Source organism: Hemiscyllium ocellatum, chromosome 2, assembly GCF_020745735.1.
Source record: "Hemiscyllium ocellatum isolate sHemOce1 chromosome 2, sHemOce1.pat.X.cur, whole genome shotgun sequence".
NCBI lineage: Eukaryota > Metazoa > Chordata > Chondrichthyes > Orectolobiformes > Hemiscylliidae > Hemiscyllium > Hemiscyllium ocellatum.
The window spans coordinates 71,739,049-71,761,364 of record NC_083402.1 but is presented as its reverse complement, the minus strand read 5'-3'; the positions used below and the strand labels follow the sequence as shown (position 1 = coordinate 71,761,364).

The following is a 22,316-nucleotide window of genomic DNA, read 5'->3' as shown; positions in this document are numbered from 1 at the left end:
CCAGACAACATATAGTTTGGGATTAACATTACAGTTCCTGTATCATTCCTTTAATTCCTTTTGCAATCTCTCTATATCCTTTTTGTAAGATGGCAGAAAAAAATGATCAAATATCTACTGCACTATCCTTAGTCAGTCATATAAGCCGCACTTCTTTTTTGCTAAACCCCAAACCTATCAGTACTCTGCAACATCTGTCGTAGGAATGTTGAAAAAAAATGAGCCCTTGCCATAGTTAAAATATAAAACATTTCAAGAAATTACATAACTTACTCCATTGTACAGCCATCTTTCCGTCTTTAGTGATATCCCATTGGAAGATGGCATTCACCTTTTTCACCATCTCCTTGCCAATATCCTTAATGCGAGAACTGATTTCTGCAAATACAAGGTCACTTTGGAGCTCCCCGCTCTGAAGAAAATAACAGTAATTGCAGTAATTCTGCTTTTGAATTTGGTGATATCACAAAAATAAGTATTTTCTTTCAATTCTATTCCACTATGACCTAAAACTACAGAACTCTAAGGTATTCTGTCGTAGTCTTATTTACATTTCATAATATTTAAACGTTCTATCATATACCATTTGCAAAACAAAACTCTTTTACCAAGTGCTGAGCAGTAAAAATTTAGGGAAGAGACAAATATTTTCATAGTCTGCAGACAGGTAAAGGCTGTACAACCTCGAATTAATATACATCTTAACACTAAGATTTCTAAACAAAGGAAAATACAATGTTTAAAATTTGACAGAAAATTTAGGCATAACCACAAACTATTTTAAGCTTCTTTTCTGGGTTAATTGATTAAAATTATTAAGATTTTCCTTTTAATAGAGTGTGGAAACTACCAGTCTCAGGTTTGGTGGCACACCTTTTTCTTTCAAAATACAAGCTATAGCTACAGCAAGTAGTAAAAATCTTCTTATTGTTTTACAATAGATCAGTTTCTTAAAATATTCATCACAAGTACATTTTATGTAAAACAAGATTTGGTGGTTGAATAGTCTTACACTTCCCGGTTACATGCTAGTTTATTCCCCAAATTTTATAACTTATGTTCTATTAGCAAAAAGCTTCCATTCAGAAAATGCAATCATCTACTACATAAAATAAGACTTTGAACTTGATGAAAAAATTATTGCATGTGAATAGCTTATATTGTTAATAATAAGAAAATTAGCTAGTAGTTGTGAAAAGGAAGATAAATCTTGGGATTGAAACATGAGCACAGGTTGCTACATGATTATCTCCAGTCATTGGTATTTGGACTCAACTGAAACCGAATCAGGAAAACTTTGTATATTCGTGTATCGCTGGACATCGGAGTGCATCTGGGAAAATTAACAAACAGTGAAATTCACAACTAATCTTGGAGGGCAAGGATGTTGCCAGGGTTGGAGGATTTGAGCCTTAGGGACAGGCTGGGGCTGTTTTCCCTGAAGTGTCGGAAGCTGAGAGGTGACCTTATAGAGGTTTACAAAATTATAAGGGGCATGTATAGGATAAATAGACAAAGTCTTTTCCCTGGAGTCGGGGAGTCCAGAACTAGAGGGCATAGGTTTAGGGTAGAGGGGAAAGATACAAAAGAGACCGAAGGGGCAACTTCTTCACGCAGAGGGTGGTATGTGTATGGAATGAGCTGTCAGAGGATGTGGTGGAGGCCGGTACAATTGCAACATTAAAGAGGCATTTGGATGTGTATATGAATAGGAAGTGTTTGGAGGGATATGGGCCCGGTGCTGGCGGGTGGGACTAGATTGGGTTGGAATATCTGATCGACATGAACAGGTTGGACCGAAGGGTCTGTTTCCATGCTGTATATCTCCATGAATCTATAACTCATCATCCACTGAGTAACCTGGTCATTAACAGCAATCCTCCCTGGTGACCTTCATTTGGAGAAAACAGTGAAAAAAACAAAGTGACAATTAATCTTTGGTTGGGAAGAATTTGCACATCTACCAGTAAAAGTCAATCTGCAGCCAAATGTTTGAATGTTAAATTCAGCTGATAGTGATAGAGTTGACTGAACTGAATTATAGCTGCCAAACTGAAATGCATTCATTGAAAAAAAACCAACATGATGGGAAGCCAGCTCAATCTCATCTATCTATCCGCTTTAAACAGATTTAGCCGAGAGAGGATGGTATCAGTCCTCAAGATGACAAAGCTTTCTTAAAATAGTGAGTGTGTCCCATCATGTGTGGTAATGCCACCTTGCTAACAGGGCATACTACAGAGATCTATTAACCACAACTAAGAAACTAGAGGGAAATTAGCATCAGCAGAATGATATGACACTAGTCTATGATCTTAGGTTCAGCACATCCTTCCATCCTGCATCAACAAGTATTTTGAGGTTTTGTTTGGGGGTCCGAAATTCAACTATATGTCAGTATAGAATGTAGAATGACAAGCTAGTAGCAGCACCAATATATAGTGTAGATTAAAGTACTGATCTTTTGAAGCTATTATACAGGGCTAACTGCACACTAAACACAAATATGGTACCAAGCAGGAGGCGGAACATTTCAGCGTCAAAACCATTGGCCAGATTCTCTTTCACTTCCTCTATATAAAGGATACACTGAGAAAATGCAAAGTTTCCAGATACTTCTGTATTTTGAATGATACCTGGAATAGTTTGTGCCCATCCTACTAACATCTGTGAAATGTTTGGTCCATTTTTGTTGCCTATTTCTCTTCATGGACTTCACTGCCTGATAGATGTTGCTCAATATATGGAGGACACCCCATAAACTTTTAACTTGAGAATTACAAACAGGATTCTACTGCAGGAAACACATTTGCATAGATAAACAACTTACAGACTGGGTTTTTGATAATATATGTTTATCTGAATATTGCATCTAACGGGCCTTGCACTCTAGCAAACATGACAGTCACTTAATGAAAGCTTGACTTACAGACTAAGTGAAGTTACTGATAACTTAGATCACTGAAACCTTGAAGGATTAATAGGAAGAGTAGCTCAGAGTTAAAGAGACTTTGTGTACAGCAAATAATGTGGTATTTAATCATACAGATTGTTGCAGGAGACATCACAAATGTTACAGCCTCATTTTGGAAGGTTTAGGCAGCTATGATGTCCTGTACTTAATAACCAAGTTCAAAGCGCAAAGCATCTTGTGAGAACATCTCCATTTATTTGCACACTTTTCATGAGAACGTTTTTAAACCTCCCTGCTGCTTCCCTTCCTTCATCTCTTTGTCAAAGTGAAGTATGCAAAAGTCTTCAAGTAAACACTACTGAAAACATTAATTAAGGATGTTTAACATAAACTCAAAGTATTTTGACGTAGTCTAAGTAATGAAAACAACTGACACAAGCAAAACATCTCGCAAACCTTCTGCTTTTTTAATCTTAGATCAGCCGAGGAGCACCTAAACATACCAGAATCACCCATGTTTTGCAGATGTGAAAGCAAGAACTAGCATTGGTAGCCCACTCAAAATCTGGAAATGAGGAGGCATAATGCTGCTTATATAAATCTACAAGTTGCCACATACAAAGGGAAGGCTAGTAAAAATACATTTTTTAAAAATTTAGACTACCTTTTCTTTTGATTTCCAAAAATATTTTGTTTACCACCTGAGGGCTATTTTTCAAAAACAGATTAAAGGGAAAATAATTAAATGAAGCATTTAGCTTTTGCTTCTCCTGAACTGAACTGACTCTCAACCTTTCCAGATTTATAATTAATATGCTGTACAAGTCCTTTCCTTTGGGTATTCACATGTCTCTTGTAAGACTATGCAATATATTTGCATCTTTGGTTCACAAGTCAATGCTTATGCTCTCCAAAAATTTTAAACTTTCAAAAAATTAAATTTTCAGCCAGCTGGAATAAAATAACATTTTTTCTTCAAATCACCAGCTTACCATGCCAATGTCATTATTTTCGGCTTTATAAATAGTCTCCTCCAGAACAACATAGGCTCCTGCAAGGACAACCTCATTACTTTCTTTGACCTAAGGGATAGAGGGGCAAAGACAATGTTAAAAAGTCTAAAATTTTCAGTATTAAAGCCAAAAGGTACAATGCTTAAGTTAAAAACTGAATTCGTAAACCAAGTTTAAAACAGTGCACCTCAAGCATATCGGCTACAGTCTTATATGATGTTTAATAAAACAATTTAGAACCGCATGTAGCCTAAAGGCTGCTTAAAAATAATTTGATACACAGTTCAATTATTTTAAAGCGTATGATCAATTTATCTGAATAATAAGCATAACGAAAGGCTGGGTGTGAATGTTTACAAGTGCATTCACCGTAATCTCATTGAGACACGTTGCTAATCCGAATAGACCAACAACCAAATTCCACAAGCAAATCAGAATCGATAATTCAAAGTATAAAATTATAAACAATGGTTAATTTCATTTGTAAAATAGTTCAGTGGACATTCACAACATTAAGAGTACAGAAGTCAAAAACTACAAGAAATCGCAGGGCATGCCACTAGCCCATTCTATTAGATCTGTGCGAATATAACTGTGCTTTCAATTTTACTTTCTTGCCTGTCCTCTACAACCACTGACTCCATCAAAATTCGAATACATTCAATGATCTAGCCCCTAAATTCCAAAGACTAATGATTCAGAGGAGTAGTACCTCAAGTGTTTTAAATGGGAGATCATTTATTTTCGAACTGCACCTCCTAACTTTCAATTTCCCTGCAAGATGGAAACCTTCTTTGCATCTACTATGTCAAGTCAAATTCAAACTGTGCTATATCTGAAAAGCTCCTGCAATCAGTAAACAGATTCCCTAGGAGCAGGGAAAAACAACTGAATTGTCATCCCAAATCCACTAAACAATTCATAAGCATCAGAATAGGGAACCTTTCATGTATGTGACTCTAATCCACACTATTTGTCTGACAATGTGCCATGAATGGAGATAATCCAAATAGTAATGTAGTGAAAGACCAATATAATGTGGATGTTGAGATCCAAGAAATGAAGTTGTGGTATAACTGGACCACGGACTTACACTGCATATGGACGGCACGGTGGCACAGTGGTTAGCACTGCTGCCTCACAGCGCCTGAGACCCGGGTTCAATTCCCGACTCAGGCGACTGACTGTGTGGAGTTTGCACGTTCTCCCCGTGTCTGCGTGGGTTTCCTCCGGGTGCTCCGGTTTCCTCCCACAGTCCAAAGATGTGCGGGTCAGGTGAATTGGCCATGCTAAATTGCCCGTAGTGTTAGGTAAGGGGTAAATGTAGGGGTATGGGTGGGTTTCGCTTCGGCGGGTCAGTGTGGACTTGTTGGGCCGAAGGGCCTGTTTCCACACTGTAAGTCTAATCTAATCTAAAAATACGCATACCCTGGCATAAAATACCTGCATATTGATTGGTGACCTCAAATCATTTTAAGGACTCACACGTTGGCTGATGCACACACTGAAAAACTGAAGCATGTGCGGAGCATGATTTGGGCTAAAAGACAGAAAAACCAAGGAAGCTTAAAAGGAATCCTAACAAGACATAACATATATCCAGTATTTTAATGACAACATTTCATTACCGTCTAAATCAAAAGGAATTCAGAGAGGTGGTTTAAACTAATCTTGAAATCTGGACTTTTTAATCTTTGAAATTTTGACTTCCATCCATAATGTGTCAAAATATCCGTCTTGTTTAGCTCTTAACCATGAGCAAGTGTGCACACATTTTGGGGTTTTAAAGTTGAAGTCACAAGAAGTTTAGGAAGCATTTCTTATATCAGCCATTGGTTAAGAGTTAAGAATTATTTTCTGTTAATGACAAAATCTGGTGTGTACTGCTTTTGTCTCAAACAGCAGACAAATTGGTCATTCTGTCGAACCAATTGGGATTTTACACATTTTCTGACATCTTGTAGAACAGTGAGGCATAATTATCAGTGCAGTCTTCTCTATTAAGTCATTACACAGGCAGATCATATCTGAAAGCCATTAAAACTACGTAATATGTAGAGTGAAATTTTCTTTCGCCTTAAATTGAATGGCAAAGGCAAGGAAGTCAGGCAAATAGTGCATAAATGAACAAAGGCAGATCCTTGACATTGGAATGAATCAGCCCGTTAAGGTTTAAATGATAAATTTTGAACTTCACCAATAAGCAGAGATTACCTCATTTCCAGGCATGTGCATCTTACTATTAGCTAACGTCACCATATTTCGACATAGCTCCCAGGTGTCCGTTCTTGTCACAAGGAACCAGATGGTGATAATTTCTGACGTTACAATCAGGAATGGCTACCTGACAGCATAACTTATTGCCTGCTTTGCTGGGATTTCATCCAACTAGAATATCTGGATATGTACTCCATTAAGGATGTCCTCTCCCACCCTTGCCAAATTGCCATCCTGAACACCATCAGGATGAGCTTTTGAACAAACTCACACTCCACTTCAGTCCTTCAGGACTCCACTTTGAATCTAAGGGACACTTATGGCATGCGTGTTTCTGCCAAATGCTTTGTCAGCATCTACACATGACACCTACATATACCTCTAAGCATACTTAATTTGTACTCACACACATAGTGTTAACTTAGAAACTACCAGATCTCTGTTGCTAGTCATAGAGATGTAAAAAAATGAAAAAAGACCTTTCAGTCCAACTTGTCCATATCAACCAGATATCTTAACCTAATCTAGCCCTATTTGCCAGCACCTGGTCCATATCCCTCTAAACCCTTCCTATTCACATACCCATCCAGATGCCTTTTAAATGTTCTAATTATACCAGCCTCCACACTTCCTCTGGCAGCTCATTCCATACACGAACCACCCTCTGTGTGAAAAAGTTACCCCGAAGGTCCCGTTCAAATTTTTCCCCCTAATCCTAAACCTATGCCCTCTAGTTCTGGACTCCCCCATCCTAGGGAGAAGACCCAGTCTATTTACCCTATCTATGTCCCTCCTGATTTTATAAACCTCTATAAAGTCACCCCTCAGCCTTCGATGCTCCAGAGAAAACCACCCTAGCCGACTCAGCCTCTCCCATAGCTCAAATCCTCTAACCTTGGCAACATCCTTGTAAATCTTTTCTGAATCCTTTCAAGTTTCATAACATCCTTCTGATCGGAGGGAGACCAGAATTGCACGCAACATTCCAAAAGTGGCCTAATCAATGACCTGTACAGCTGCAGCATGACCTCCCAAGTCTGATACTCAATGCTCTGTCCAATAAAGGAAAGCATATAAAACTATCCCATCCACCTGCGGCTCCACTTTCAAGGAACTATGAATCTGCACTCCAAGGTCTTTGTTCAGCAACACTCCCTAAGACCTTACCATTAACTGTATAGGTCCTGCCCTGGTTTGTCTTTCCAAAATGCAGCACCTCGCATTTATCTAAATTAAACTCCATCTGCCACTCCTCTGCCAATTGGCCCATCTGATCAAGATCCCATTGTACTGTGAGATAACCTTCTTTGCTGTCCACTACATCTCCAATTTTGGTGTCACCTGCAAATTTACTAATTATACCTCCTTTGTTCACATCCAAATCATTTATATAAATGATGAAAAGCAGTGGACCCAGCACCGACCCTTGCCGCACACCACTGATCACAGGCCTCCAGTCTGAAAAACAACCCTCCACCAGCACCCTCTGTCTTCTACCTTTGAACCAGTTCTGTATCCAAATGGCTAGTTCTCCCTGTATTCCAAGAGATTTAACCTTGTTAACTAGTCTACCATGAGGAACCTTATTGAACGCCTTACTGAAGTTCATACAGATCATGTCCACTGCTCTGTCCTCATCAATCCTCTTCGTTACTTCTTCAAAAAACTCAATCAAGTTTGTGTGACATGATTTCCCTTGCAGAAAGCCATATTGACTATCTCTAATCAGTCCTTGCCTTTCTAAATACATGTAAATCCAGTACCTCCGGATTCCCTCCAACAACTTAATCACCACAGATGTCAGTCTCACTTGTCTATAGTTCCCTGGCTTTTCCTTACCACCTTTCTTAAATAGTTGTACCATGCTAGCCAACCTCCAGTCTTCTGGCCTCTCACCTGTGACTATGAATGATCCGAATAGCTCAGCAAAGGGCTCAATCATTTCCCTAGCTTCCCACAGAGTTCTAGGGTACACCTGATCAGGTTCTAGGGAGTTATTCACTTTCATGCATTTTGAGATATCCATCACCACCTCCTCTGTAATATGGACATTTTTCAAGTATGGCTTTTTAATGCATAGGATCTTCAGTATTCAGTATTAAGTTGAAAGAAAAAAAACTTTAAAGAAAACAGAAGTCAATGATAGCTCCGAAGATTGGGACAAATTTAGAATTCAGCAAAAGAGGACTAAAAAGGCAATAAAGAGAGAGAAAATAAATGAGGAAAACTAGTGAGCAACATAAAAACCAACAGTAAGAGCTTCTTTAAATATATAAAAAGGAAGAGAGGGGTCAAAGTGAACATATGTCCCTGAGAAAATGAATGTGGGAAAAGAGTTGTGGCGAACAAAGAAATGTCAGAGGAATTAAACATTCCATTAATATTAAATAATGCATTGGAGGAATTATGTTCCATTAATATCATGAGCAAAATATTACTTGACAAACTAATGGGATTAAAGACAGGTAAGTCCCTTGGCTTTGATGGCTTGCATCCTAGGATCCTAAAACAAGTAGCTGCAGAGATGGATGATGCATTGGTTTTAATTTTCCAAACATCATTGGAGTCTGACAGTTTTCTAATCCTTTGGTACTTCTCCAATATAACACCCCTATTCAATAAGGGAGAATGACAAAAAGCAAGTGACCAAAGGCGGATTAGCCAAACATCTATTGTTGGAAAAGTTCTTGTAACAATTAAGGAAGTAACAGCAGAACATTTATAAAATCACAATTTAACCAAGCAGAAACAGCATGGCTTTCATGAAAAGGCAATTGTGTCTGACTAATTTATTAGAGTTTTTTAAGTAAATATCAACAAGAGTGGACAGAGGGGAACCAGTCGAAGTGACTTCCAGAAGGTGTTTGACAAGGTACCTCACAAAAGGCTGAGGTATAACAGCCCATGTTACAAGAGCCACTGAGCTTTTCCATCAATTTATGATTTTGTTTCCTCTTCACAGTATCCACAGTTCTTTTGGTTTTCATTTAGCATTGAACTCACTGCCACATCTCTTCCAGACATGCCCACCTTGATGACGTTCTGCGCCTCCCTCTGACAGGAATTCTGCTCCAATCTTTCTCTTGTCCACCATCATTAACTTCACTGTTCCTCCAAAAGATCAGATAGACTTTACTGAAACTCATTTCCAGGAGAAATGAGCTGTTTGGCAATCCTTACATTGTGTAACTTTCTTTTGGTTCCATGGCAAGTAACACCAGGTCATTTATAAATGGACTTCGTTATTTCCGTATTCCTTGAACTTTTCTTCCGCTAAATAAATGATTGTATGCTTGGTATCTTCAGCTGATCCCACCTTCAACTATCAGCACAATACAGGTTACCCCTTACAGTTTGGTTAGAAGCAGCAGAGAATCAGAACAGAAATATTGTATGGACCTAAAGCTAGGTGGTTTTCATGGCTTTAACCAATATATGATATCCAAGTATTTGCAGTTAAAACCCTCATGAGACACCTCCTTGTCACCCTTCCAGCCTAGGATTATCTTTGATGATTCATAACTTGTCTGCTGAATTGCTACAAAATGCTTGAGCATCACATAGCAGTGGTGTTTGACGTGAGAGTGACAGAGCTTTGTGCAGTTGTTCTCAGTAGGCCATTGAGCTGTGAGGGACAGTGGACATATGACATTTGCACTATACATCTCCCAGCCTTGAAAGGCAGTGTACTCCCTCAAAAAGCTGAAAGATAGACTGAAAGATTGCCTACAGAGATACATGGAATCATTGATTTGTGCTCTCATTCAAATGGGTAGGCATAAATGTGGATGAGCTACGCAGGCTAAGCCTTACCAGCCCTGCATGTTGCTTTTAGTGTTGTTGCACTGAAGTGCAATGCCTTAGCTGACTGTTCAAGAATCGATGACATCTGATATTTTTGTCTCCCTTTCAATTCACATTTCTCTGCATTCAATTTGATCTGTCACCTATCCTCGCATTTCAATGTGTCAACCAGTTGTTGCTTGTGAAAGATGAGCAATGCTTAGCCATTACAACATCTTCCATCATTCAGATGTATAAAGACGCTGCTCATATCTGAAATGGACATGACTTCACCAGACCCAACAAACAACAAAGTAACTTCAGCAGACATTTTTAATTCAAAAGTGACCATATGTTCACAAAAGTGGTGGGTTATTCAAAATGAAATGTGATCAATACTACCTATGTGCCCTCAGTCATTTTTTTTATTCCTTCCTTTCTCTTCCAATACATTTCCAAGCAGACACAATGGCTAGAACAGTGTTGGAGAGAGTCTGCTCTGTAATTTGCACTGTTAGCCTGGAGGAATGGCTGATCTCCCACAGGGACAGTTGAGCATGGAGGACCCAGGCTATCAGACATCTTGCACAGATGCTAGCTCACCATCCTCAACTGCTGCAGACTTTGGCATTAAAGACATGGAAGGAAATACAGAGGGAAAACACCTCTGGACCATTCTGAGAGGAAACTTCTGGGGCCTGTTTGTGAATCATGTTCCATCTGGGTGCCTACTATCATGTCCCTCAGACAGAGGGGCCCTCTTATTTCACACTTCTGCATTCAACTTCATCTGTCACCTATTCCTACACTCCACCAATATGTCAATGTCCTTTTCAAGTTCTGCATTATCCTCCTCACAGTTTACAATTGGCTCACAGTTTTTGTTATCTGCAATCTTTAAAATTATCTCCTGTGCAGCAAGATCGACATCATTTGGTTACATTTGAAAAATGCAAGCATCTGAAATACTGATCCCTGGAAACCTCACTACAAGTCTTTCTTCAGCCTGAAAAATACCCATTAACCATAACTCTGTCTCTCAGCCAATTTTACAATTTTGCTCCTATCACTTTTATTCCATTAGCTATTGGTTTATTCACAAACCTATTGTCTGGTACCGTATTGAATGTCTTTGGGAAGTCTATGCATACCACATCACCAGTCTTGCCCTCATCTCTTTTTTTTTGAGGTACTTTATCCTAATTTAGGTAGACTAGTATTTTTCAGGTCAACTAGTAGCAGCCTTCAGCACCTTCATGTTTGTGTGATACATTGCAAGAAATGTTGTTTGAGGTAGTCATTAACTTGCAAGATACATTGATACACCATTTTGTATCAACCTTGCATGATACGCAAATGACTTGGGTCATATTTACAAGAATATATTGTAAAAGTAATTTCATTAAGGTGGAAGAAAGTCCTGACCTTAGACTGAAGATGGATAAGATTGCCATTTTTCCACATTTCAGTTTCTAATGTTTGTCCAGGAATAACTGGTTTTGCAAAACGAACCTGTATTAAAAGAATTTTATTTCATAACTCCAACTTTTTCTTCACTGTAACTATCCCATAATTCAGACATCAAGAACGTCAAGCAAATCAGTGCAATGGCGTTCAGCAAATTCTCTGATCAGTAACTTCTTTGCATATGTAAAATTCAGCAAAATACACAATTTAAAATACAAAAATTTAGTACTGAACTCGCAACGATTTTTTTAAAATGCTGAAATGCTGTGCTTTTGTGTGAAGACTTCTCTGTGCTATTTTTACACCACTGCTGCCTCACAGTGCTCTGTCTATATGTGATGCTGACTCAGATTCGATTTCAAGGTGACTATCTGTATGGAGTTTGCACATTCTCCCAATGTTTGTGTGGGTTTCCGCTGGGTGCTCCAGTTTCCTCCCACAATCCAAAGATTGGTTCTGCGTCCTCATTTGTTTGTCATTTATATAAATTACTTGGGTGAGAATATAGAAGGCATGACTAGTAAGGTTGCAGACAACACCAAAATTAGTGTCATTGTAGAGAGTCATGACATGGAAATGCTGGTGTTAGCTTGGGATTGACAAGGTTAAAAATCACACAACACCAGGTTATAGACCAACATGTTTATTTGGAAGGTACAAGCTTTTGGAGCGCTGCTCCTTTGTCAGGTAGCTACCTGATGAGGGAGCAGTCCTCCTAAATCTTGCACTTCCAAATAAACCTGTTGGACTGTAACCTGGCGTTGTGTCATTTTTAACTTTGTAGACAATGAAGATTTCTAAGATTACAAAGGGATCATGATCAAAATGGTCAATGGGCTGAAAAATGGCAGATGGATTTCAGTCTGGATAAATGCGAGGTATTGCATTTTGGTACAACAAACAAGGGTAGGGCTTATACAAGTAATGGTAGGGCCTTAGATAGTGTTGTAGAATAGAGGGACTAAGGGGTGCAGTGACATAATTCTTTGAAGTTTGCATCACGTATAGACAGGGCGGTTAAAAAGGCGTTTGGCACACTTGCCTTCATAGCCCAGGCCTTTTGAATATAGGAGATGGGAAGTCATGCTCAAGTTGTATAGCATATTGTTAAGGCCCCTTCTGGAGTACAGTGTCCAGTTCTGGTTGACCAGTTATAGGAAGGATATTTTCAAAATGGAGAGGGTTCAGAAGAGGTTTACCAAAATGTTGCTGGGCATGCAAAGTTTGAGTTATAAAGCAAGGCTGGATAGCCTGGGACTTTTTTTTCCCTGGAGTGTAGGAGGTTGGGAGGCGACTTGAAAGAAGTTTATAAAATAATGAAAGGTATAGATAGAGTTAATGGTAGTTGTATTTTCTCCAGTAATGAGGATTTCAAGACTAGAGGGCAGATTTTTAAGGTGAGAGGAGAGAAATTTAAAAAAGAGATGACAAGCAAACTTTTTACAGAGGGTGATCACGTGTGGAATGAACTTCCTGACAAAGTGTCGGATGTGGGTACAATTACAATGATTTTAAGACACCTGGATAGATACATGAATAGGAAAGGTTTGGAGGGATATGGGCCAGGAGCAGGCACATGGGATAGTTTACTTTGGGATTATGTTCAGCATGGTCTGTTTCTGTGCTGTTTGACTCGATGACTATGTGCAGGTTAGATGGACTGGCCATGCGAAATGTGGGGTGATAGGGATGGGGGTGGGGGCTGGGTGGAATGCTCTTTGAAGGGTCAGCGCAGACTTTGAGTCGAATAAGCTCTTTCCACACAGTAGGGATTCTATGAACTTAATTAGCATTTCCTACAGTTTTAGCAATTAAACACAATTTTATATAAGCAATGTTTCTCTTGTACATGAAATTTAAATTTAAATTATTTTATATTATAAACCATGAATGTATTAAATGTAAGCCTAATTTTTAACTCAAGGTAGGAGTCATGCGGTTGATAATCAAGGCAGGTCTGCCTTCTGTCATATAAGGTATCTATATATCCCATCATGTTCACTGGGATTTTGATCCACAAATGAAAGGTGCTCTGATCCCACAGTCCTCTACATAATTAATAAATATAAAAAATAAAAAACAACCTCAGAGTTAAATGTGCAATCAATCTAATGCTTGGTGGATAATGGTGTTATAAATTACAATACTACTTTGTACCTTAATAGCTTTGAATTTTGTCACATCATTATTTGCATACTGTTTCAAGACATGCCGTGCTGCAAATCCCATGGAACACAACCCATGCAGAATTGGTTTTTTGAACCCTTGAGTGAAGGAAAATATTTTAAATAATTTCATATGCATCACACGAATCTAACCTAACAGAGTAATATATATTATTTGCCTGTTAGCTAATATCCAAAATAAAGAACTTTTATTTGCACTTTCTTCATTTTACTTTTTGGCCAGTAAATATTTTTCATACTGGTAAAACCAACTACAATGCTTTGCCAAGTTATTCTTAGCTTTCCACAAATTAGGTACATACAGATATTTTCTACATTTATATGGAACCTTATGTGCCAACTTGAGATTTTATTTAAACTGTCCCAAATTTCCCAAATATAGCATTATTTTTTAAAGCAATTTCTGCTCAGACTGAAACAAACAAGGTTAAAAGAATTCTGCAAAGCATAACTGAGGTTTATTCTTAGAGTGATACCACACAAGAACCCAAAACAATAAAATTGTCAAAACAATAACCTAAATTACATCATAACATTCAATCAATTAATCACGTAACAGATCCTGGATGTTTTGTTGCAATTTAATTAAATAGCTGCATAATTCTCACTGTGTAGAATACGAATTATAGAAAGTATTTAACAATCATTAAGGAATAAATGCAAGCTAGGAGGATATAAATTTCGCCAAATCACATTTTAACTATTTTACAAGTTTTTTTTTCCTTGTTACATAAATTCCATCTGACCTCCTGAATCTCTGCAGAGCTGCGTTATTTTACAACTTGAAACAAAGACTAACTTAAAGATCATTAGTACGTGTAGGCTACCTAATAAAGTTTCAAAAAGGTTAAACAATTTAATAATGTATCAATCATTGAAAAATAGCTCTGAATGACCACAAACCTCTCCAGTCTTCTCTTTCAACCTTAAAACCTTCAAGCTTTGCATCATTCCAGATTCTTGCAGACCTCCTAATTCCTTCACCTATTGACTGCCAATGACTTCTTTAGCTGTCTCAGTCTCAAACTCTGGAATTTCCTCTGAAAACCCCTCTGTCCCTCATGCTCCTTAAAACTCGATTTGAAAAATATCACTTTGATCACATTCTGCAACATACGTCCTCGTGTTGGATTCTTTAACTCAACACTAGCATGATATGTCTCGGGGTGTTTGTGTTTAAAGCACCATATATATTCAATTGTTAATGCTGGTGATCAATTTTGCAACTGATGCATATCAAATTCCATCCTGTGTAAAATCTTGGATATGAAACACAAACATATTTACTGTACAGAAATATACTCGCTTAATGTGTAAACACTTTGTTTTAAATGCCACCATTATACAATGTGACAGATGTACATTTTCATTTTTATTTATTATGATTAAGTGTTGGGTACATATTAATTCTGTCCTCACACCACTAAAATGTTGCTCACTGAATGATTTTCAGTTCAATACAAATGAATTCTACTTAATCTACTGAATTCTAGCATACAAGGAATGGCTGAGGATCCTGGGATTGTATTCATTGGAGTTTAGAAGATTAAGGGGAGATTTAATAGAAACTTACAAGATAATACATGGCTTGGAAAGGGTGGATGCTAGGAAATTGTTTCTGTTAGGCGAGGAGACTAGGACCCGTGGACACAGCCTTAGAATTAGAGGGGATCAATTCAGAACAGAAATGTGGAGACATTTCTTCAGCCAGAGTGTGGTGGGCCTGTGGAATTCATTGCCGCAGAGTGCAGTGGAGGCCGGGACGCTAAATATCTTCAAGATAGAGATTGATAAATTCTTGATGTCACAAGGAATTAAGGGCTACGGGGAGAATGCTGGTAAGTGGAGTTGAAATGCCCATTAGCCATGATTGAATGGCGGAGTGGACTCGATGGGCTGAATGGCCTTACTTCCACTCCTATGTCTTATGGTCTTAATCAATGTCAACTTATTTCCTGTTTTATCACTTGTTTTCACCCTTTCATAGAAGTTTGACAAAAATCTAAACCTATTTTATTTCCTAGGATGGAAATGATCTACATAACAGAGCCCTGGCCCTTTAATATACATTCAGAAAAACCTGACATTAATCTTTACTGTAATACATGTAATTATGTTTTCTTGAGGAACATTTGATTTACTGAAAAGTAAACTGGACAAGACAGCACCCACTATTTAATTTAGTCTCAGTTTCCCAACTCAGCAAATGTGGTATATTCTGGTTTTACATGCTCCTAAAATCAGAAATATTTTATTGAATAAAAAACAAAATAATGACATCAAGTTAATTTGACTGTAACCATTCTGCATATTGTTCACTAAATATGCTATAAATTACATTGAAGCTTCCATCAACTTAACAGCATATAGTCAACTTTCAAAGTAACATCACTCATGAATTTAACTCCTCTGAAATAGAAACTCTCACCACATTTTTGTCCTCTCCACATGATTTCAATGCCCTCCTGGCTGACTTTTCATCTTCTACCTTCATGAATTCTCCTTCCCCCAGGTTACGCCGCCCACCTGTGTTTGCTCACTTATCTCAACTCTACAGTTTCTACCCTGATACTTAAACATTTTTTCAGGGTTTCTTTAGCTCCATAACTTCCTGCAGCCCTGTAATGCTCAACTCAAAATGTCCCCACTCATTTTAGAACAGTTCTGTTCTAAACGCTGTTCCTTTGTTTAAGAAGGGCCATTGGGATAATCCAGGAAACAAAAGGCAGATGAGCCTTACATATTGGTAAGGATATTATTAGAGAAGATTCTTAGAGACAGGATTTACACGCATTTGAAAATGAATGGGGAATTAAGGATAGGATTAGAGATGGTCAGCATTCCTTTCTGAGGGACAGGTTTTGCCTTATAAATTTGATTGAGTTTCTTTAAGGAAGCGATGAAGATCATTGATGAGGTTAGGGGAGTAAATGTTGTCTACATGGACTTGACTAAAGCATTTGATAAGGTCCCTAACGATAGTCTGGCCCAGAAGATTAAGTCACATGGCATCCATGCTGAGTTGGTAAGTTAGGTACAAAATTGGCTTGGTCACAGAAGACAGAGGGTAGTTGTGGAGGAGTGCTTTTCTGACTGGAGGTCTGTGACCAATGGTGTTCGATAAGATTCAGTATGTGGACACTGTTAATTGTAATATTTATAAATGATATGGATGAAAACGTCTGATTACTAAGTTTGCAGACAATGAGAAAACTGACGGAAATGTGGATAGTGAAGAAGGTTGTCAAAGGATACTGCAGGATATGGATCAGTTGGAGAGTTGGGTAGAGAGGTGTAAAATGGAGTTTAATTCAGACAAGTGTGAAATGACCCTTTGTAGGAGGTCAGTTGTAAGAGGAAAGTATGCAGCAAATGGCAGGACCCTCTACATTGATATACAGAGGGAGTTTGGGCTGTAAATACATAACTCCTGAAAGTGACATCACAAGTTGATAATGTGGGAAAGAAGCCATACAGCACACTTGCCTTCATTACTTGGGGCTTTGCATATAAAACTGGCAAGTCATGTTGCAGCTACAGAAAGAGAGTGTTGATGGTTAGAAACCATAACAGAGGAAGCTATGAAACAGGCCAACAGCTCAGCAGATGCAAAATGTGCAGCCCCAAAAGTTAAGATGGGATTGGAGGTTTAGTAATTAAGGGGCACCAGAAAATTAAAAGTTTAAATCTTAAAGTTGCACATTTTATGCATGTATGTTCAAATTAAGTTATTTTGAGTCAGGATACCTAAGGAACAGCCTTGAGGAATCACACAAGGAAAACTCTAGAAATCTTGAGACCCACAGAATGGACAGACCAATATATATTGAATATTTGTATATCGTATCTCAAATAATGGATTGCTAAGTACTATTTTGTGTGTCCAATAAAACTGCTAGTTTGCCCTTTTATGACTTGGAGATGCTATGTTAGATTGGGACATACAAAGTTAAAAATTGCACAACACCAGGTTATAGTCCAATAGGTTTATTTGGAAGCACTAGTTTTCGGAGTGCTGGTTCATTAGCAGCGCTCCAAAAGCTAGTGCTTCGAAATAAACCTGTTGGACTATAATTTGGTGTTGTGAGATTTTTAAGTTTGCCCTTTTAGCTAGTGATCGTACTTTTTGCCAATATGACCATTCCACAAAAATTAACATTGAGACCTTGAGATTTCATATGAAGTTTAAAAATAATTAAATCCCAACAGATTACTTAGCTCTGTTTACATGATACTGTTTTCACTATGTAGTATGCATTTAGTCTGGTGTTGTTACTTTTAGATAAGGTGGTTACAGCTGGCAGCATGCTGCTCTGATACTCCCTGCTGAATTAGTATTGATGCACAAATGAAGAATATGTTGGATTACAATATTATAGATAATGGTATACTATTTTCTTGTCACCATTTATACATGACCAGTTCACTTTGTCAGATCAGTTCTCAAATTAACCCTACTGAGCATGAGTTGTGGACTAACACGATAGGCTGGAGGATGTCCTCAGTATTAATATTTAAATGAGAAGGATTGTGCAATGGTCACCATGACACAGAGTCAAGGTGACATAAAACAAAACTGATTTGAAGACTTATTAAACTCAATTCTCTCAATTTCTAACACAAAAACACTCCACTTTGCTCAATATGTTAAGAGTTGCTACAGATATAACTAATTTTTGATAACTGTGATGGTAGAAACTTAACATAATCAGTACATCTAGTTAAAGACTGGAAATTCTGACTGAAACATTTGGTGTTTGACACTGCTACCTACAAATGCTAAATTGATTGCTTTACAGAGATGGACTCAATACCCAAATGACCGTTTTCTGTGCTGCACTGACTTGACAATTGAATTACACCATGCCAGCAAATATGCCAAGGGTTGGAAACTTGCTTTGATTCTTCTGTTTTGTCAGTTAGCAATAAAGAGAAGCAGTGTCATGAACATGTACTAGTAGCCGATCACTGCTGGAGCAGGAGAGATTTGGGAAGAGAAATGAGAGTTATAAAGCCATTCATCCAAGCAAGTTTCTTAATCTTCAGAGGAAAGCATGCTCCTTCTATCCACTCAAAAATAGATAAGAGCTTGTCTTTTGGATTCTTTTAGTCATGCATCACTCCAAAATTGGCAATTCGGCTCTTTGGCAAATATGTCTTAGAATCTAATTTTCATTTTAAGTCAGTCTATATCCTGGCTCAGAAGTACAGTCTGATTAACTAATGGTCAGCTTGGAAGAAGGGAATGCAGTGGGAGACATGGTTAGCTCATAGCAACATGAGTAGGCCATTGTTCACCATTTAAGGAGCATCAGCATGATGTCCACTGAGCAGAAAGTCTGAAAATACAGATTGTGGTTTTTACAAATTTGAAGACAAAATGCCTTCAACACTAACTACTGCATTTATAAAAACAGTAAGATAAAACTTCAATTTTTTTTCCATCTCAAGAAAATGAATTCTAGCTTTTAGAAATAAATATAATCTGCTAAACAATAATCATGTGGGTCTTCCAATCTGAACTACTGTCTTTACAAACATTTTAAGATTTCATTCTGTATGTCTTTTAAAAGTAAATTTCTAATGAAACCTGTATCACAGTAACAAAAACAATTCAGTCAGATGTTAACTGCAATTACCGTTAATTGCCTCTTTGGCTACATGTAATATCTAGTCATTGCTTAGTATTCATGCAGTATGCATGTTACCTGTCACTCTTTGACTCAAGGTTGAACGGTTAGAAATGGAAAATACTGGAGATACTCAAAATTTAGAGTCAGAACTTTTGTAGAACAGAAAAACACCCAGACAATGTATCCGTCCCCACCTAAAATTATTTTTCCTTGTTATGACTTAATAAGAGTGTTCAAAATAGAAAAGTGAATAGATTTCACAAGCAAAATATATGCTGCAAATAGTGTTATACCTTTCCTACCTTTCTGCTTTAAATAAAACATATAAAATGTTAACAGCAAGAACTGCAAAAAAAATAAGTAAAACACTGAGTTTGCATGCTAATTTTTATCACATTAAATCACGTTCACATGTTTCTTTTTAATTTCATCTGAATTTTTGTTTTAAAGTCACTGGCATATGTGAGAACTCAGTGGAAAGAGAGATAAGAACAGTTGCTCATCACATCATGAAGCATTCATCTGAAAACTAGGTGCATTAGCAAAACTGAAATCAAAGGAAATCACAGGAATAGCTCTCTAGTGGCTGGAATCTTGAGACCATAAGACATAGGAGTAGACATTAGGCCATTCAGCCCATCGAGTCTGCTCTGCCAGTCAATCATAGCTGATAAGTTTCTCAACCCCATTTTCTCCCCATAACCCTTGATCCCCTTGACAAAACATGACAATAAATTCAATTCAATTCAATCTATCTACCTCAGTCTTAAATGTAGTCAATGATTGAGCCTCCACAGCCTTCCTTCGCAGTAGATGCATATTAGGTGCAGAGCAAGATGGTTGTAGTAATTGGAGACCAACCATTGGCACCTTAGGAAATTATTGCAGGTGCTCCACAGGCAATCATCTTTGCTCAAACTATTTAAGCTGGTTCAATAAATGTATTATTGGGTGAGGAATGCTGCTATTTACAGGTGATTCCAGTGTCAGCTCCATTAACAAAGTCTTCTCAGTTGAAACAATACATGTCAACTGACAGCAAGTAGTAGTACTAAGGAAATGATTGTACCTGCAAGTTTAGATATTTAACTCTTTAGGTGAACTTTTGAAACTCCATAGCATACAAGGCTAAGGGCTAACTGCTAGAAAATGGAATCAGAACAGACTGATGTTTGTTACTTGGACATCCTAGGCCAATGGATGTTTTTCCATGCTATGAAAACTCGGACTCTAAATTTCATGTATCTCCAGTATTTTATATTTCTAACCTTGAGTTAAAGAGGGACAGGTAACATGCATAATGCATGAATGCTAAGCAATGACTAGATTAACAAGGGAAGGCCAAGTTATTTGCTCCTGACTTCTAATAGCATGAGCATCCCTGAGTTTCCTACCACAACATCTCAGGTCACCACAGAGCAGAATCTATTGGATCAGCTATGTCAACACTGGTCTAAAAGAATCGACAGCAGATTGGCATTCTATAACTAACTTCTTCCTAGCCCATAAAAAGTCCCTCTATTAGCTACAAGGCTCAACCCACTTGCCTGATAGGGCACAGCTTCAACAACATTCATAACTCATGATGCCATCCAGGAAGTAGTGGTTTCTTTAAACTGATGATGCAAAACAGGAATTAGAATCAATCATTCCCGCATTATTGAAATGTGTAGTCCATCAACATGCACTGCAGCAACTCAATAAATTTACACCAGCAACATCTTCATTATTTAGGACGTCTACTACCAAGGGCAAAACCAGCAAAACGTCATCACCACATTCCTGACAGTCGTACACCATTCTAACTTGGACATACATCAGCATTTCTTCAAGGATTTGAAATCTAGAATTCCATGTCAAACAATGTGTGAACACTCTAATCAAAGGGGTTCAAGGGGACAGCACTTCCATCTTCTCAGTGCAACTGCAGATGGGCAATAAATACAGCCTTGGCAGAATCTCTCATATCCAGAGATGATATGTATCATCAGCTTGTATTTATATTGTGCCTTGAACAAAATGTTCCAGGGTGTTTACACTGAGACAACCGGCCTGGTCTCAGTCGGTTCCCTCAACTCAGCACCGCCCTCCTAACCTGCAATCTTCTTCCTGACCTCTCCGCCCCCACCCCACTCCGGCCTATCACCCTCACCTTGACCTCCTTCCACCTATCACATCTCCATCGCCCCTCCCCCAAGTCCCTCCTCCCTACCTTTTATCTTAGCCTGAACCATATTCCCAATTCCTTCGTCTCCGCCGCGTCTGCTCCCAGGAGGACCAGTTCCAATACCGTACAGCCCAGATGGCCTCCTTCTTCAAGGACCGCAGACTCCCCCCAGACGTAATCGACGATGCCCTCCACCGCATCTCCTCCACTTCCCGCTCCTCCGCCCTTGAGCCCCGCTCCTCCAACCGCCACCAAGACAGAACCCCACTGGTTCTCACCTACCACCCCACCAACCTCCGTATACAGCGTATCATCCGCCGTCATTTCCGCCACCTCCAAACGGACCCCACCACCAGGGATATATTTCCCTCCCCTCCCCTATCAGCGTTCCGCAAAGACCACTCCCTTCGTGACTCCCTCGTCAGGTCCACACACCCCACCAACCCAACCCCCACTCCCAGCACCTTCCCCTGCAACCGCAGGAAATGTAAAACTTGCGCCCACACCTCCTCCCTTACTTCTCTCCAAGGCCCCAAGGGATCCTTCCATATCCACCACAAATTCACCTGCACCTCCACACACATCATCTATTGCATCCGCTGCACCCAATGTGGCCTCCTCTACATTGGGGAGACGGGCCGCCTACTTGCGGAACGCTTCAGGGAACACCTCTGGGACGCCCGGACCAACCAACCTAACCACTCCGTGGCTCAACACTTTAACTCTCCCTCCCACTCCACCGAGGACATGCAGGTCCTTGGACTCCTCCATCGGCAGAATATAACAACACGACGGTTGGAGGAAGAGCACCTCATCTTCCGCCTGGGAACCCTCCAATCACAAGGAATGAACTCAGATTTCTCCAGTTTCCTCATTTCCCCTCCCCCCACCTTGTCTCAGTCGGTTCCCTCAACTCAGCACCGTCCTCCTAACCTG

The 22,316-nt window shown here is 38.9% G+C and overlaps 1 protein-coding gene across 1 annotated transcript in view; it reads right to left on the bottom strand.

Moving 5' to 3' along the window:
• hsd17b4 (hydroxysteroid (17-beta) dehydrogenase 4) overlaps positions 1-22,316 on the bottom strand; it is a 134,510-nt gene that overhangs the window by 23,266 nt on the left and 88,928 nt on the right. The window contains exons 19-22 of the mRNA XM_060844657.1: positions 13,552-13,658; positions 11,353-11,439; positions 3,907-3,996; positions 274-412 (exon numbers count right to left, since the gene is read on the bottom strand). Of these exons, the coding sequence (XP_060700640.1) occupies positions 274-412; positions 3,907-3,996; positions 11,353-11,439; positions 13,552-13,658 (423 nt within the window). The remainder of the gene's footprint in view (positions 1-273; positions 413-3,906; positions 3,997-11,352; positions 11,440-13,551; positions 13,659-22,316) is intronic.